This window comes from Myxine glutinosa, chromosome 7 (assembly GCF_964187855.1).
Source record: "Myxine glutinosa chromosome 7, kmMyxGlut1.1, whole genome shotgun sequence".
In the NCBI taxonomy this organism is placed as follows: Eukaryota; Metazoa; Chordata; class Myxini; order Myxiniformes; family Myxinidae; genus Myxine; species Myxine glutinosa.
Genome location: NC_136267.1, coordinates 170541530 through 170559860, shown reverse-complemented (window position 1 = coordinate 170559860; position 18331 = coordinate 170541530). Strand labels below are relative to the sequence as shown.

The 18331-nt window shown below is 45.3% G+C and overlaps 2 protein-coding genes across 6 annotated transcripts in view; both read left to right on the top strand.

Annotated features, from left to right (window-relative positions):
- The window catches only part of LOC144893031 (uncharacterized), a 264881-nt gene that overhangs the window by 17207 nt on the left and 229343 nt on the right, over nt 1-18331 (top strand). The gene's annotated exons all lie outside the window — the stretch shown is intronic.
- The window catches only part of LOC137431828 (receptor tyrosine-protein kinase erbB-4), a 199243-nt gene that overhangs the window by 63631 nt on the left and 117281 nt on the right, over nt 1-18331 (top strand). For all 5 annotated transcript variants that reach the window (XM_078782538.1, XM_078782537.1, XM_078782536.1 and 2 more), the window contains exon 2: nt 13958-14109. In XM_078782538.1, coding sequence (XP_078638664.1) covers nt 13958-14109 — 152 coding nt within the window. The remainder of the gene's footprint in view (nt 1-13957; nt 14110-18331) is intronic.

Sequence of the window (18331 nt, the reverse complement as noted above, 5' to 3'; positions counted from 1 at the left end):
CCCCTTTTGCATCCCTTCCATTTGATTCTCTTGAGCGGCCATTCTGTTTTCTACCCCCATTAACCCATTTCTCACCTCTTTTATCCCGTTGTCTAACCCCTCAAAATTATTGTCTAACTTCCCAAATTTCTTGTCTAACTCCTCAAAATTATTGTCTAACCCCTCACTGGTACCCCTCGCTTCGTCCCTCATTACCCCCATTTGGCTTCCCATTACCCCCAATTGCTCATTCTGAGCCTCCATCCGGTTCCCCATTTGTCCCATACTGCTTTTCAAACCTCTAATTTGGTCTCCCAATTGCTCACCCATTTGTTCCATAAGGGCCCTCATTTGCAACATAAAAAGGTTCGGATCCACCAGGGGCGCTGCCACGGTCGCGGGCGCGGTGACCAGCGAGGCGCCATTTTGCGCCCCCGCAACGTCGGGCGCAACGACGCTATTTTGTGCGTCTGCTACCCTCGCTGCTTCGCTCTCCTCACGTCCCTCAATTTGGTCCTGGACCGACCCTGCCTCACTCTCCCCTACCGGACCCCAGCCGACTTGGTCTGCCATAGCGCGACTTTCAAAATTCGGGTTTTTATATTTGGTAAAACACAATCGAATTTCGCCGTTATAATTTCGAGCGCGGGAAACGCGCTCCGGATCGAATTCTACCTCCCAACACCAATTGTTACCCTAGTGGTACAATTGGTGTTCCAAAATTTGGGCTAAATAAATTTAGTCCCAGGTCCGAATCCGACACTCCTGGCACCAATTGTTACAGACACGACTTTGATGTTATGGTGGGCCGAGCGGAATGGCCGCCGTGTCCGCACAAGTTACCCGATTATACTCGAACCTTGGCCGAGTCGCGCTACGCTAGATCAATGAAGGAAAAGGACACAACGGCTGGGATTAAAATGACACGACACCAGGGATACGGTTCTCAAGACCTCCGGAGGAGGTTATATTATGGCGGAAGGTTAGATTACAGGAATGAGAGGGACAGCATAGGAAGATAGGCACTTAAACACGGTCTTATACTAGCCCCGACAGACGACAGATAAACAGGACAAAACTGACTCACACGGGGATTGATGGCAAGGAAAGCGGGCAGTCGATGGCTCAAGGTGCACCTTGGCTCAGGGGCAAAATCGACCCGGTCCAGTCCAAAGATGCGGGGAGGTCGCTCAGCGCTCGGAGGTCGCGACTTTGTCTTCTCAAGCTGGGGGCGCATCTGACGTCACGTCCGGTAAGTCGCTGCATATATCCGGCGGGGAGTGACACGCCCTCGGCTCGTTAGCTCCGCCCCAGATGGAATCGGCCCGTTGCTTCTCATTGGGTGCGGGGGTTACCGGCTCCGCCCTTGACGAGGGGCCGACAGGCAGCCCCTTCGTGTTAACCCCGTCGGCGCACATGGGTAATGGCGGCTAACCGAGCCGGAGTGAGGACGCACACTCCCCGCGCCGCGACGCCCCCATTTCCTCTGTTGTTGTAGTTGTAGTTGTTGTTGTTGTTGTTGTTGTTGTTGTAGTTGTTGTTGTTGTTGTTGCATGGGGAAGATGGGAGGAGGTAAGGGGAGGTCCTAAACTCACTACTGGTGCCATACAATCACATTCTGGTGCAACGAAGAGTCAGAATTAATGGAAACGAGTCCTTAACTGACATAGACTAAGAATAACTAGCAAGATGTCCGAAAGTTGTCTACGTGAGATGCGGTGGACCTGGGCACGACATTTAATGGGGGAAAAAGGGGAAGGTCGGTTCTACAGAGTGTTATTTACAGGCAATGGGACTAGGGAATGGCGGATTGGGGATAGTTGGGGAGTATTGGGGAAATAGGGGAATATTTACAAGCGGATATGGAGGCCAAATGCCATATCCGCAACAATATATATATATATATATATATATACTGAAACGCAAAAGAAACTTACCACCTTTGAAACCTTTAAATATCAACAATAACACTGCGTGTAGTAAATGTGTGAACTTATTTGTGGACAATAGTGTCCTCACTGTCAGACAAAACGGTCACGGATGGTCACTTGAACCTTCAATGGTCACTTCATAGCACAGCTGTTGAACAGCCGTTTTGACTGTCAGTGATTAGCCAAGGGGTACGGGATGATTTTAATGAGCTGCACGTGATGTCTTGATATTGGCTTTAAAAAGGCCAGTGCAATATGGGCATTTCAATCAACATGCCACGATTGTCAAGGGATCAACGGCAGCGTGCCCTGGGCATGCTGCAAGGCGGACTGAGCTACCGTGAGGTGGCACGTCGCCTTGGCTGTTCACACCAGACGATATCGGCCCTGGTGGACAGAGACACCCTCCACAACTCTGCAGATGACAGACCTCGATCAGGGAGGCCAAGAGTCACCACTGCAAGGCAGGACAGGCAGATGGTCCGAAGTCACCTGCGGGATCGATTCCGTCCAGCATCCCGCACTGCGGCAGAAACTCCGGGGCGTGCAAACCCACAGATCTCCAATGATACTGCACGAAGACGACTGCATGACTATGGTCTGACTGTCAGAAGACCACACAGAGGCCCCGTGATGACGGCTGCCCATCGCCACAACCGACAGAGATGGTGCCAGCAGCATCAGCGGTGGACCTTGGCGCAGTGGAACGAGGTCGCTTTCAGCGATGAGTCAAGGTTCTGTGTGGACAGTCCTGATGGGCGTGAGCGTGTCTGGAGAAGAACTGGCGAGCGATATGCCGATTGTTGCGTGCGTCAAGCCAACAGGTGGGGTAGCCCAAGTGTGATGGTGTGGGCCGCCATATCAGGCCGGTACAGGACGCCACTGGTGGTTGTGGATGGGAATCTTAACGCCCAGCGGTATGTGGATAACATCCTGCGACCTCATCTGCTGCCATTCCTGCTAGACCACCCAGAACTGAGAACCTTTCAGCATGACAACGCTCGTCCCCATGCTGCTCGCTTTACCACTGCATTTCTCCAAGGCGAGAACATCAACACCATGCAGTGGCCTGCGCTCTCCCCTGACCTGAATCCCATAGAGCACCTGTGGGATGAGCTTGGGAGATGCGTAGTTGGCAGGGCCAGGACATGGGCAGAGCTGCTTCAGACATTGAGGACTGAGTGGGACAGAATCCAGCAGCAATCCATCCAAAGACTGGTAGGCAGTATACGCCGACGATGCACTGCCTGTATCCAAAACAATGGTGGCCACACGCTATTGAAAGGGGACTGACATTGCACCCTGTGCTGTTCTGTGCTGTAGAACAAACTGATGAGATGGTGTATCTTGGTCAAAAACTTGACATGTCATTAATAAAATGCCAATGTTTCAATTAGCAATTGTTGGTTTGTTTTATTTTGAACTGTTACAATCTATCTATAATTCCAGTAATCTCTGTATGTCTGTATGTCTGTGACCGCTGTTTCTCGACAACCACGGGTCCGATATACTTTAAACTTGCCAGGTATATTGCTGGGGACCCGAGGATGTGCCTTTTCAAGGTTTCATATTAATCGGAGAAGTAGTTACCGAGCTATGTCCAAAAAACGATTCAACCAATCAGAGAGCAGCGAGCTATCACGTGTGCCGAACGTGGCGAACAGACTCTGCCTCCGACGGCACATTTGAGAGCGTATTCATTTATTTCACGTTGGCAAACTATGTTGGCGTTAAACTATGTTTTAAAACTAATTAAAACTAATTTGCGATTCTTTCGCTTTCCTGCGCGTTTGTGCACGCTATGGCGATTTCTTTACCAAACTCCGCAAGCCGTTCGCTTTGGACCAAACCATTTCATGTAAATAGAGGGGGGGGGGGGGGGATTGTCACCGTACTCGCAAGCCGTTCGCTTTGGACCAAACCATTTCATGTAAATAGAGGGGGGGGGATTGTCACCGTACTCGCAAGCAGTTTGCTTTGGACCAAACCATTTCATGTAAATAGAGGGGGGGGGGGATATAATTTTAGATATATATATAGTACGGGCATGCCCTAGTTTTATTACATTTCAAACAAGTGGTAAGTTTATTTTGCGTTTCAGTATATACACACACACACTAGCATGGATTGGCTCCCTGTGCTCCCCTCACCACACATCACTACAGAGGAACGGGCTTGCTTTAACTGAGGGTAATGACTGTACCTGAGATGCTGTGTTGAGATGATTTACACCAATCATAATACAAACATTTATTTTACACAAATTTATTTACAATATGCATGATATTGCATTTTTATAAACAATAGAAGATGAAGATTTAAGTTTAATTTTGTTTTTTTTTCAAATGAAATCCAAAAAAAACCCTTTGGACATACACTCGGGAAAGTGGTGGGTGGTCCCTCTCGGCTCTCCCCCCGTTGGTATTTTTGTGCACATAAGATTGTTCACGGTTCTGTTTAAATATTATTTAAATATGTATAACCTTTCCCCTTCAGTGTTTTACTCAGTGGTATTTTACAACACGCTGTTTTTCTTCCTATTTAAAAGGCTTTTCTCAATTTCCTCTCCAACTCATTCCACCTCAAAAAAAAGAAATTCAATATCTTATACGTCTCCCTCACTACATGGTCTAAATTCACATTCATTCCATCCCTCCTCCATCATTCTGAACCGGATTGCTAACTTGAAAATCACAACAAACCCAATTTGTTTTCAATGTTCGTCTTTCATTAATCATCCACTTTCTAAACTCCCCTCTTGCCCCTCCCATCCAAATCCCTCCCCTTGCACCTACACTCCTAAACTCCCCCCTTGCCCCGCCACTCTTAAACTCCCCCCTACCCCTCCACTCCTGAACTCCCCCCTTGCCCTTCCACTCCTGAACTCCCCCCTTGCCCTTCCCCTCCCAAACTCCCCCCTCACTCCTCCCCTTCAAAACTCCCCCCCCAACCCCTCCCATTCAAATCTCCCCCCATACCATTCCTCTCCAATTCACCCTCCTCCCCCCTCCTCCTCAAAGCTGCCTCCTCCCCACTTCGTCTCCCTTCTATCTCATACCTCCACCCCCCCCCCAACCTTCTTCTTTCCTCTGCCCCCCCTCAAACAACCCCTCTCTGTGCCTCATCCCTTCACCTTCAAACCTTTCATCCTCCTCATCCTTCCCTTTCTTGGAACTCTTCTGCAATCGCTGACACACTAACAACTGCTCTCCCTACCTTCCCCTCTCATCCTTCATCTTACCCTACTCCTCCCCTCCCCTGTCCTGTACCTGATGCTCCCCCTCTCTCTTCATTAACGGTATGGACCTCAAACATCCGGGGCCTTCGCTCAAACCTGACTGATCTCTCCATACAGGTTGCTTCTGACAATCCAGACTTGATCTGCTTAACAGAGACTTTCCTCCTTCAAGATGTCTCTGAATCCTTAATATCTCTTCCTGGTTACTCCCTCCTCGGGTATGATAGACCTGAGCCTCGGCCTGGTGGTGGGGTGGCTATCTTTATCAAAAACTCTCTTCCTCACTCCTTGCACTGCCCTCTCTCCTCCTCACCCCCAGGAGTACCTCTGGCTACGGCTTCCTCTCCGCTCCCACCTTTTGTTCATATGTGTTCTGTACCGTCCCCCAAACAGGGATGACTCCATCTACATTTCACTGTCTGACAACATGGACCAACTTCTATCCACTCATCCCAACTCTCTTCCTCATATGTGGTGACTTCAATTGTCATCATGCCACCTGGTTGGGTGTGGGTTCCTCTCTCACCAGTCATGGCACCTCAGCAAAGGACTTCTGTGACTCACTGGGATTGACACAATCTGTCAATTTCCCGACCCGGATCTCAGCCAATGGAGTATCTTCTCTTCTAGACTTGGTTATGACTAACTTTCCTGCTAATGACTGCTGCTCTTCTTCTGCTCCAATCGGTTCTTCTGATCATGTGCTTGTCAAAGTGGACATCTCTCTGGCCATTCTCAGAGAGCCTCCTCAGCATCAACGAGTCTGGCATTTCACTCAAGCCGACTGGGACGGTCTTCAAGCAGCCATCAATCGTCTGGATTGGTCTCCCATCTCGACTGCCTCTGACATCAATTCTTCCTGGGAATTCTTCCAAAGCAAACTGATCTCTCTCATGCACAGATTTATCCCATCTCGCCTTCAGTTGTCTTACCCTTCCTCCCGTCCATGGTACACTGAATCTTGTGGTGAGGCAGTTGCCCTGAAACAACTTGCCTTTGCCTCTTGGAAGGCTAATCCAACTGAAGGAAATCTCAGTTCCTTCCACCAAGCTCGGAACAAGTGTGTGTCTACCCTCAGGAGTGCCAGGAAGCACTATCTCTCCTCACTCAAGAATGAACTCTCAAACCTGTCTCCTTCCTCCAAATCCTGGTGGTGTCTGGTCAAATCCGTTTCTGGTGTTTGTTCCCCCTCCATCCCCTCCCTTACCTCAAATGGCCACACAGTTGACATCGCACGTGACAAAGCCGAATGCCTCAACTCTGTGTTTGCCTCAAAATCCTTAGTCCCAAACCCATCTCTCTCTGTTCCCACCTTTCCCAGTCGAACCAAACTGCTCCTGGACTCTGTGACCTTCTCTCCTGACAAGGTGGAGGAGTTTTTGTCAAACCTCGACTCTGATTCTGCAACTGGCCCAGATGGCATCAGCCCACGGGTCCTAAAATCCTGCTCTGCCGCTCTATCTCACCCTCTCTCTGTTCTTTTCACCCTATCCTTTGCTCAAGGTCATCTGCCAGCATCCTGGAAATCAGCAAACATTACCGCTTTACACAAAAAAGGTGCAAAAACAGATCCTTGCAACTACAGACCAATCAGCCTGCTCCCAATTATCAGCAAAGTCATGGAATCAATCATTGCTTCGGATATGAAATCTTTCCTCTTCTCCAATGGCTTGATCTATGATCATCAATTTGGTTTCAGACCAGGTCACTCTACTCTGGACATGCTGCTTCTGCTGTCTCAACAATGGATGGAGGTCCTCAATGCCAAACAGGAAATCAGAGCTGTCTCCCTTGACATATCACGTGCCTTCGATACGGTCTGGCACCCAGCTCTGCTCACCAAACTCTCCTCCTATGGTATCCATGGAAATCTCCATGCATGGCTTGCGGACTTCCTCTCTGGTCATAGTCAACGTGTGGCCCTGAATGGATTTCTCTCATCTCCCCTTCCCGTTCAGGCTGGAGTTCCCCAAGGCAGTGTGCTGGGCCCTGTGCTTCTTCTGGTCTTTATCAATGATCTCTCTGACTCTCTGGAAAATCCTCTGTATCTCTTTGCTGATGACTCCACTCTCTGCCGCTCCATTCCTCTTCCCTCAGATCGGCAGTCTGCAGCCTCCTCACTCTCTGAAGACCTGGACAAAATCACAGACTGGTCAAACATGTGGAACATGTCTTTCAATCCTAACAAATCTCACACTCTTACTATGTCTCTCCGAAAAGATCGACTGGACAACCCTCCCATCTACTTTCTCAACAATCCTCTCCAAGAAGTTCTGTCGCTCAAGCTTTTGGGTCTCACCATCTGCCATGATCTTTCTTGGGAAAACCACATTTCCAAGCTGGCCTCCAAAGCCAGTCGCCGACTGGGCATCCTCCGTCGTGCGAAGTCCTTCCTAGGCACACCTGAGCTCCTCACCACATACAAGGCTTTCATCTGCAGCTCAATGGAATACTGTTCTCCCCTATGGGCTGGTGCTCCTGCCTCACACCTGGCTCGGCTTCACGCTGTTGAATCCAAAGCTTTCAGAATCATTGGAATCTCCCGCGATGAAGCTATCTCTGAGGGCCTTTCACTCACTCACCGCAGGCAGGTAGGTGGTCTTTCTGTCTTCTACCGACTCCTCTCCGGCCTTGCTCCCCCAGTTCTCTCTGTGCTCTGTCCCCCAAATATTCCTACAGGTCGCACAAGATCTGCCAGCCACCCTCTGATGGTTAAACTGCCGAAATCTCGGCTCTCTGCTCACCTTCACTCTTTCATTCCTCTTTTCTCCCGCCTCTGGAACAAACTCCCACACTCACTTCAATCACACTCCTCCCTCCAGGTCTTCAAAACAGCTGTTCACCACCATCTCTTATCTTCCCCCATCCAAAACCTTGATCTTTTCTACCCCCACTAATTCACCCCAGATCCACCTTGTTTGAAATTCCAACTTCTTTCCTGGAAGTCTTGGCAGTGTCCATATGTTTTATACCTCTCCCACCCCCCCCCCCCTTCCCATGCCTCCCCCCCAAAGCCCTCTCCCTCCCACAGTTCTCTCGATGTCTCCATGTCTCTCAGTCCCTGCTCTCAAATGTTGTGTTTGTGTCCTTCCCCCTCTCTCCCCATCTTGTCTACCGCTCCCGATGTTATTTGTTTTGTGTGTCTGTTTGTCTTTCTGTGTGATTAATGTTCGCTCTTTCACGAGCCTCGATCTTGTATACAAAAAAAAAAAAAAAAAAAAAAAAAAGTAGGTGCATAACGGAAGTTTAGTATGATTTCACAAAAGTTTGAAGTTGGCATCATCAATGATGATGATGATTGAAGAAAGCAATACAGCGAAAGAGGGGAGGGGTGAGTTGGGAGTTTAGAAAGTGTTGGACGATTAATGAAAAGACAAACATTTATTACAATCTGGGATTCTTGTGATTTCCAAGTCAGAGATCCATTTGAAAACGTTAGAGGAGGAGTGGAATGAAGGTGAGTTTAGATAATATAGAAAGGAATACCTGTAAGAGATTGAATTTTTTTTTGTTTGAAATTGAATGATTTAATGAGCAAATTGAAGACAGCCTTTTAAAGAGGAAGAAGAAGAGCGAGTTATAATATACAAGGGAAACAGGCCTACAGGGGAAAGTTTAAACATATTTAAACAAAACTATGAAAACTCTGGGAAATTCCCTGAAAGATAGGAGATTAACAAGCCAAATGAGCAAAGAACGAAGGAACAGGGAGGTGTATGAGCAATTTGTTATTACGGAAGGAGGGGGCTCCTTTTTTATTTCTTTGTTAATTTTTTTTTTTTGAAGGTTAGGTGAAAGTGGATCTGAGAAAGAAGGATAAAGGTTGAAGGAGTATGGTGAAAACTAGAATTGGAAAGGTGAGTATCGGCTGGAGAGGAAGGAGAAAAATGGAGGAGAGAAAAGGGCGGGCTATCCAGCACGTGGTCGAGGGTGGGGGTCGGGAAGCCGCGAGGAGAGAAGGAAATTATTGTCGCGTCTACCATGTAGTGAAGACCCCAGGGTGACAGATGACCAAACAAGCTTTAACTCTGAGGCGTATACCCAACTATGGTGGTACCTTTTGCACACGCGAGGGTGGTGGAGGGTAGCGAGGTCCTTACCTGCACGGACGGGACTGCACACGGAGGATTATCCGATCCCCACATCAAATAAACATACAAGACAGGCAAATCAACAATACAACACATGAAATGCAACAAATAATGGTTTAATTAAAATAAATGCCAGGATAACAAAAATGAAAGGTAAGGTAAAATCTAATTCTTAAATGAGGGACCCTCCAAACAGACTCGTATACAGACACAGGGAATGATAAAATAAAGATAAACTGTGGTGTGGTGCGTTGGCCGATACTCCGCCTGGCGTCCTTGACCAGTTGTCAAACCACCACGCGGGAACTGCACAAGATGACATGCAGTCACACACGTAATAGCCACCGACCCGCGGCGCGACGGCCAAACTCCCTTTTCCTTCGATCATCGCGATCTACTGGGTTCCACCACTCGTTTTACTCATGCGCACCACTCCACGCGCAGCCTCCTCCATCGAAGGCACAGGGAGAGAGTGCAAAATGGGCCCACCTTCCATGCAGCCAGGAACAGAGAGAGCGCAAATGCGACCGCCTGTAACAAGCCAGGGACAGAAAGAGAGAGCGAATGCGACTGCTCGTACTCAGAGCCCAGACCAAGAGAGAGAGAAAATGGTGGTGCTTTCCCTTTTTGCTCTGACTGTCTCAAACGTTCTCTCTGACGTCACCCACGCTCAAATCACCGAGCACCGTCAAATCGTCCCAACCAATCGTCCATCGGGGCTTGGCCTCACGGCCACACTTGGCGCCCACCGAGAAGTTTTGGATGGGTGGTGTCGTAGTGTCTGGGAACCATCGGCGATTATGTTATTTTAATCATGGGCCGGTTGCATGGCGAACCAAGTGTGCTTTATAAGAACGAAGGGAAAAATCACAAGGGCAATTACACACTGGGAATTTATCCATCGACCCTACCTAATTAGCATAGCTCCACCCCTCGCATGGAGACACATAACACTTACACGGACATCTGGTCCTAAGTTAAATACATTGAGGTGGCTTCACGGCATACAGAGCACGCTACTCTATACACGTAACATTATTATAAGGATTAATTATTTTTTGTATTTAAGACTTTATACAAAGGGTAAGATTTTCGGGGGAAGTAGGGGATGAAGAGAAAAAGAAAGAAGAAGGCAATACAGCGAAAGAACATACATATATAAACAAAAGACCAACGTTTTTTCTTTCCTTTACAGTTGACTGAAATGGCAACGAGATTGACTGAGGCAAAGAAGAAAGGTTGTTGCATGGATGGACGTCTTTCAGTCACCCACGATGGTTTCCAACAAATACACAGAGCATTTCAACTGCGATCCACCCTTGAGATTGACCATTTATCGCGTTTACAACAAGTTCATTGAAACCGGCTCAGTTGCTGATAATTACAAAGGGAACAGCGGTCGACCATGAACAGGCCGATACCCTGTAAACATAGCTGTTACACAAGAAGCTTTCTTGCGTAGCCCAGGGAAATCAACCAGACAATTCAACGTAGAATGTGGTCTTCCCCGGGCAACGGTGTTAGTCAGGGCCCTTAGGGATATTTTGGGGCCGTTTGGTTCAAATTCTTCCAAAAGCACCAAATTTGGCCCAGATGTTGCCCATGCCATACTCTTTCGATTTTTGACGGGCGCCAAGATGGGCGCCCCCCCCCCCCACCCCGGGGGGCCCATATTGGCGAAATACTAAATGGCCCCCACCCGGATTAGAGGAAAATCAGTTAAATAACCAAAAGGGTTGGAATCATGTATGATACGACTTTTCAGGGGTTTTCGAGGTCGAGGAATCCAATTATGATGTTATTTTGATGATTCGAGGTCAAGGTCAACCCTCAAGGTCATCTTAAAGGTCATTTTTGAGTCAAAAATGTCGGTTTTTGAGTTTTTTGTCAAGATTTACGCGAGGTTCACCATTTTATGTTTCTGGGTTGGGTAATCGAACTCTGACCTTATTTTTGACAATTAGAGGAAATATTTACATGTCTATTTCCTAATTTTCAGGCATATGCAGTTCATCAGTCTAATTACAAAGGTACGGATTTTGATGTTTTATGAACTGTATGCCATATCCTCGTGTTTAATTTTTGTGCGATTATGATCCGGGTTCATGTATACATGATTGTATACATGTCATAAATATGACGTCATAGGTCATGTGACCTGGCAGCCATATTGGATTTTATGAAAACCTTAAAAATGGATCCCTGCCCTCATTTTTCGATCGATTCATTTTGAACTTTGACCACTTATAGTACGCCATGTGATTGGATGCATATCCTAATTATGACGTCATAGGTCAGGTGACATGGCGGGATGGACCGGTATGGTCCCCGGATCATACCGCCCTTGGCGCCCGTCAAAAATCGAGAGTATGGCATGGGCAACAACTGCGCCACATTTGATGCTTTTGGAAGAATTTGAACCAAAATATCCCTAAGGGCTCTGACTGTGTGGAGAATCTTGAACAAGGACCTGGGAATGCGGCCATATCATTTGCAGATTGTGCAAGCCTTACGTCCTGCAGACAAAACTGCTCGTGTTGAGGTTTGCAAAGTTTTCTTAGAGATGAAGAACTTGGAACCTGACATTCACAGGCTAGTGTCATTCAGCGATGAGGCATCCTTTCACATAAGCAGACGCGTGAACAAACACAACTATGTCTTCTGGGGTACTGAGACTCCTCGTGTTATGCGTGAGCATGAACGAGACAGTCCCAAGGTGAATGTCTGGTGTGCAGTCACTGGAAAAGGAGTGGTAGGCCATATTTTTTTGAAAATACCACAATCAATGGTGGTGACTTCTTGCACGTGGAGAATTACGCAGAGGACAATCTGCCACTACAAATCCGACTTACCGGATGCTTTCAGTTGGATGGAGCTCCACCCCACTTTGCTTCGAACTCCACTCCACTCTGACTTTTTTAAGCTATTCACATACATTTGTTGTTGTGTATATATATATATATATATAAAGAGGCATTGATTAAGTTATAATGGGGGAGGGGGAGAGAAGGGGGGCCTCATTTTTGGGGTTGTACCAATTTATGTCGAGAGTTACCGGCAGGTTTGCTTTACGAGTTGCGCAATAAAACTCTTGTTTGCTCACCCACCATGTCAAACAGCACAGCTTCTGGTCACCGCTCTTTCACCCCAATATGCTTCCTTGTGTCCCTGTGCGGTTTTCCACAAAGCATACTGAGTACTGTCTTTTGTACAGACAACTGTGTGGTTTTAAATTGGACTTTTAAAATATAGTACAGGCATAATTAATTTAAGCTTAAAATAAAAATAACTAATTTTGCTGCAATAAAAAAGTTATTAATCATTATTTCCTGGAAAAAAACAATTTTTTTTTTTGGTTAAATCCCAATTACAACTTTGATTTGATTCTAGTGTAACATACTCTTTGCGGATTGTTTGTAATGCCGAAGCAGTCTTGACAAGGGTTACACTAGGTGGTTTGCCATTGCATTCCCTGAATTGTTTGTCTGTACTCTATCTTTTTGAATTCTTAGTCTAGCAAGGAAGGAGTACTTACCTTTTTTTTCTTGCTTTTCTTTGTCGTTGAAGTTCTCTATGCATGATTTGGGAACTTATCGAAGAGTTGATATTATCCTGATGGAGTGCTTATGCTATGACAGACAAACATAATTGTCAGCAAAAAAGGTTCTGTAGAAATTCTAAAGAAAAGGGTCTATAGATTTGCTTCTTATAATTATATCGACCTTAAAGCCTGGTGTTGGCTTAGCGGTTGGGGTGCCGGCTTGGGATCCGCGGATCCTGGGTTCGAATCCCGGTCTATGAGCTGAATTAACACCAGGGGGGTTGACTCGGCCTGTCATCCTTCCGAGGTCGGCAAATTGAGCACCAGCTCACTGGTAATTCCCTGTGTGTCGCAAGAAGCGACTAATAGGGTTGGTGGCAGGAAGAGCATCCGGCTATAAAACATTGCTTCAAAAAAGGGGACCACGGTGCCCGAAAAAGGCCATCCCCTGCTCTGTGGGGGAAAATGGCTGCTAAAGGTGGTTCAATTATAACGACCTTAAAACTGTACTATCGAACCCCAAAGTTTACCCCGCTCACGCGAAACAAAAAAGTGTGGGGGATTATGAAATTGATTCATATCTGACTTTCCGTTTGTCTGTCCCATCAGTTTATGATCGAGAAACAGCGTGTTTAAATTGAACATTTTGTCTGTCTATGTACAAGAAAATGCCTCCAATCTCATTGGGCAGCACTTCACCAAGCAGCAAGACAAGGACCCAAACACACTGACAACACAACCAAGGTGTTCATCGGGGAAAAAGTGGAAAGTTTTAGACCAAAAAAAAAAGTGGAACTTTATTAGGGCACAGTATAAACACACACACACACACACACACACACACACACACACACCTGCCTAAAGTGTTGGTGTGAGAAATTCCTGAGGTTATCCTAAATACTCAATAACTCAGTGAGCTGTGGCCACATTAGTGATGACTGATGAGGTCCCTTGGGTTTGAGTTTTGGGTTGAGTCAGGAATTTTTAACACTATCCCCATACATGAGTTGAAAACACTATCCCCATATCCCCACCACCGCCCCCCCGCCCCTCCCCCAATGCATGTACTATCCCCATGAAGACCCAAAATGCATATCAGGAAACATATGCTTCATATTTGATAATGGTCAATTGTAACGTGGTCATGCTCATTCCCACGAATCTTCTTCCTATGCAGACTGCCTCGGAACTGACAACAAGCTGAGTCGTATCAAAGATCTGGATACTCACTACGTAAATCTACGCAAGCGGTACTTAAACTGCGAGCTCGTCCTGGGCAACCTGGAGATTACGTACGCTGACAAGGACTTTGATTTCTCCTTCCTGCAGGTATGCCTCACGTGTAAATGAGAATCCCCTTCATTAAAACTGCCATCATCCGAACCACTCGTCCTTCTCCTGGCTTCTTCCAGAAAGTTGTTGTTGTTGTTGTTGTTGTTGTTGTTGTTGTTGTTGTGATGGCCTCAAGTGAGTCATACATCCATTGATCAAACATGCTTGAGTTCTTCAGGATTAATTCAGAACATACAAACTCAGCACTTAAAGTGAGCGGTCACTGTGCAGAGAAAGCATTTGAAAGGTAAATCCACTCTTTATTAGATATTTAGGTGGTAGGGTCTGTTTAGCTGTTTAGTTAAGTTTAGCTTTTTCTCCGACAAAGTCGCCGGAGGCATTATGTTTTCGGGTTGTCCGTCCGTCCGTCCGTCCGTCCGTCCGTCTGTACGGGCTAAACCTCGTTTTTCTCAGCAACCATATGTCCGATTGAGACGAAACTTTCATGGTAAGAGTGACACCCATGCAGAATGTTTTTATGATAATTGTGACGCCATCTTGGATTAAAAGGAAATAATTAAATTATTTCTCGGAAACCGCTCAATGGAAAAATTTGAAACTTGCCACATTGTCAATTACTCCCAATGGGGAACAAAAGCATGATAATAATGACATCATAGGTGAATAGCAGAATCCCTGGTGTTGGCTTAGCGGTCAGGGTGCCAGCTTAGGATCCTAGGATCCTGGGTTCGAATCCCGGTCGAGCGCTGAATTAACGCCAGGGGGGTTGACTCAGCCTGTCATCCTTCCGAGGTCGGCTAATTGAGTACCAGTTCACTGGTAATTCCCTGTTTGTCGTAAAAGGCGACAAAAAGGGTTGGCGGCAGGAAGGGCATCCGGCCGTAAAACATTGCTTCAAAAAAGGGGACCAAAAAACAACAACAACCACGGTCCCCGAAAAAGGCCAACCCCCGCTTGCGGGGAAAATGGCCTCTAAAGGTGGTTTTATAGGTGAATAGCAGCCAAAAATGTTTTAATCGAATTCCTTATCCTAAAAATCTGAAATTGCATGCACATGATCTATGACCCATTTGTAATGAAATATTAAATTTATGACATTATCAGTCACTTGATTTGGCAGCCATTTTGGATTGAAGGAAAATATTAAATAATTATATCTCTGAAACCGCTAACCCTATCAATACTAAATTTTACAAATATCATCTAACAGCACTGTTGCATATAGTTTGAAAATGATGATGTCTTAGGTCACGTAGTTTGGCAGCCACCTTGGATAGAAAAACGAACCTTGTCCAATCAACACGAAACTTCACAAACATGACCCACTACCCATACATATGCACAGTAATGGCATCTACCCGTTGTGGAATTTGGCGGAGGCATATTGGCGATACAGTCGCATTGTTCTAGCTTAATTTTACAAACACCGATCCCCACAAACTTCCATCCTATGAACAATCATATGCTTCTTTCTGTAAAGTGCAATTCAAATTTATTACATTTAGTGTAACCCAAAGCATAAAGCCTCATTTACTTTGTTCATAAAAATAAAAACTTCATATTTTGTCATACCTTCAGATATGTTATAATCCATCCATAACTTTTTGAAATATGATGCTATATATCGTTTTTGGCTCGATCGCTCAATGGTGAAGAATTACATTAGGATTTAAAAAATTATCTGATCCAGATACAGATTCGAATCTACATCAAAATTGAATGAATTTGATCGTGTCACACACCCAACCCGTCCACCATGTTTCATCCGAATCTGTCCATAACATTTTGAGATATCATGCTGTATATCATTTTTGCCTATCTCTCAATGGTGAAGAATCACTAAAAAAATTCTCGTATACGGATCCAGATCTTCACCAAAATCAAATAATTTCGTCCCTGTCACACATTTAACCTGTCCACCAAGCTTCGTCTAAATCTGTCTACAACTCTGAGATGTATCGTGTGTGTGTGCGCCTCGACCCAAAATGTTTTTATACTTGTTTTAAGATCTAATATATCTACCCATGTCATGTATGTGCACGTGCAAAGACCCAAAATGTTATTATACTTGTGTTAAGATCTAATATATCTACCCATGTCATGTATGTGCACGTGCAAAGACCTAAAATCTTTTTATACCTGTGTTGAGATTTAATATATATATACCCTGGTCATGTGTATGCGCAATGCGCATGCTAAGACCCAAAATGCTTTTATACCTATGTCGAGATTTAATATATCTACCCTTGTCATGTGTGCCAAGACCCAAAATGTTTTTATACCTGTGTCGAGATTTAACATATCTACCCTGGTCATGTGTGCCAAGACCCAAAATGTTTTTATACCTGTGTCGAGATTTAACATATCTACCCTGGTCATGTGTGTGCACATGCCAAGACCCAAAATATTTTAATACTTGTGTCGAGATTTAATATATCTACCGTGTGTGTGTGTGTGTGTGTGTGTGTGTGTGTGTGTGTGTGTGTGTGTGTGTGTGTGTGTGTGTGTGTGTGTGTGTGTGTGTGTGTGTGTGTGTGTGTGTGTGTGTGTGTGTGTGTGTGTCAAGACCCAAAATGTTTTTATAACTGTGTCGAGATTTAATATATCTACCCTGGTCATGTGTGTGTGCGCGTGCGCCAAGACCCAAAATGTTTTTATACCTGTATCGAGATTTAACATAGCTACCCTTGTGTAGGAGCAGACAGCCGCAGGCAAACTCATACGTAATAGATGTATACGTGCACGTATGTGCCTTTGCCACATTGCTGCACACAATGATATAATTGTGGTTATCGTGGCAACTTACTATATTTCACCAAATGTCCGTCTGTCCGTTCGAAGGTACCGCAAGAACGGCTCAACCGATCGCAACGATATTTTGGGTGGGTATTCCTGGGCCCCTGGGAGTAAAATAGGCTATATTGTTTTTCCAATTTTTCCAATTTTCCAGTTTTTCCAAGCACGATGGAATAATATTTACCGATATGAACAGTGATGTGGCTTTTATTGAAATTCTACAAATACCGTTTAGATTTTGATGACAATTATTAACCTGCCGCGAATGCGGAAGTGGACAGATGACGGCAATGCGCGGGTTTGATAATATCCCAATACAACCGTCATTCAATCGTAATGTTAAATCGTTAAACGTTAATCATGTTAATCGTTTTGTTAAAGTATCAATTGATGATTGGAATTGAGTGAATACAATTACGATTTTGAATTCGTAATTGTATTCACCCAACCGTACGGAACTTCACATCAGGATTTAAATATTTGTTTATGTCACGAATGTTGTTAAAAGTTTATTTTTTATATTAATGTTATTTAATTTGTGATTGGAGTTATGCTATTTGGAATGAAAAAAGAGATATCGAGTTCAAGTGAATGACGAAATGCCGTGCTGGTTTCTACTTTCTATACGTGAACTTCGCGGATTGCCATATGCAGATTCGCCATTGACTGGGTATGGAACAAACGTACACGTTTGTTTGCCAACGGGTATGTTTTTCATGGAAGTCCTTCACAAACTTGCTGTCCATGTCTGACATGTGACTGAAAGTGCTGCAGGAATGTGGAATTTATTGGTTTCATGCTTTGGCATTCACCGTTTCTGCATTGTCTGTTTGCTTCTGGCTTCCCAACCGTGCATAGCACGGGTACCTCACTAGTGAGTTTAATTTGATTATGACTTGGCAAAGTATGGACAAACCTTTACGTTTATACTTTTTAACTCAACTGGACTACCGTCCAGTTGAGTTTATCACATACTGAACCCTCCGGCGTCCGTCGTCTGTCGTCGTCGTCGTCGTCTGTTGTCTGTCGTCCGTTAACTTTTCGACGTTAACACTCCAGCGTCCACAAATATCAACCGATTCTGATCAAACTTGACATGCAGCATCCTTACCCCAAGGACCAGGTTGATATTACATTTCAGCCCGATCCGTTGAAAAATGGCGGACTTAGGCGACCATTTTGTTTTTGGTCATGAAAACGACGTTAACACTCTAGCATCCACAAATATTAACAGATTTTGATCAAACTTAGAATGTTTAACCCTTACCACACAAGGTAGGTTGCTATTGCATTCCAACCCGATCCGTCACAAAATGCCCACCATAGGCCGCCATATTGTTTTCAGCTCCAAAACGACGTTAAGACTTTAACGTCCACAAATATTTATGGATTAGGATTATGGAATATTTCATTTATCTAACAACTGACCTACTTTAAAGTTGTACAGTCAGTTCAGTTGAGT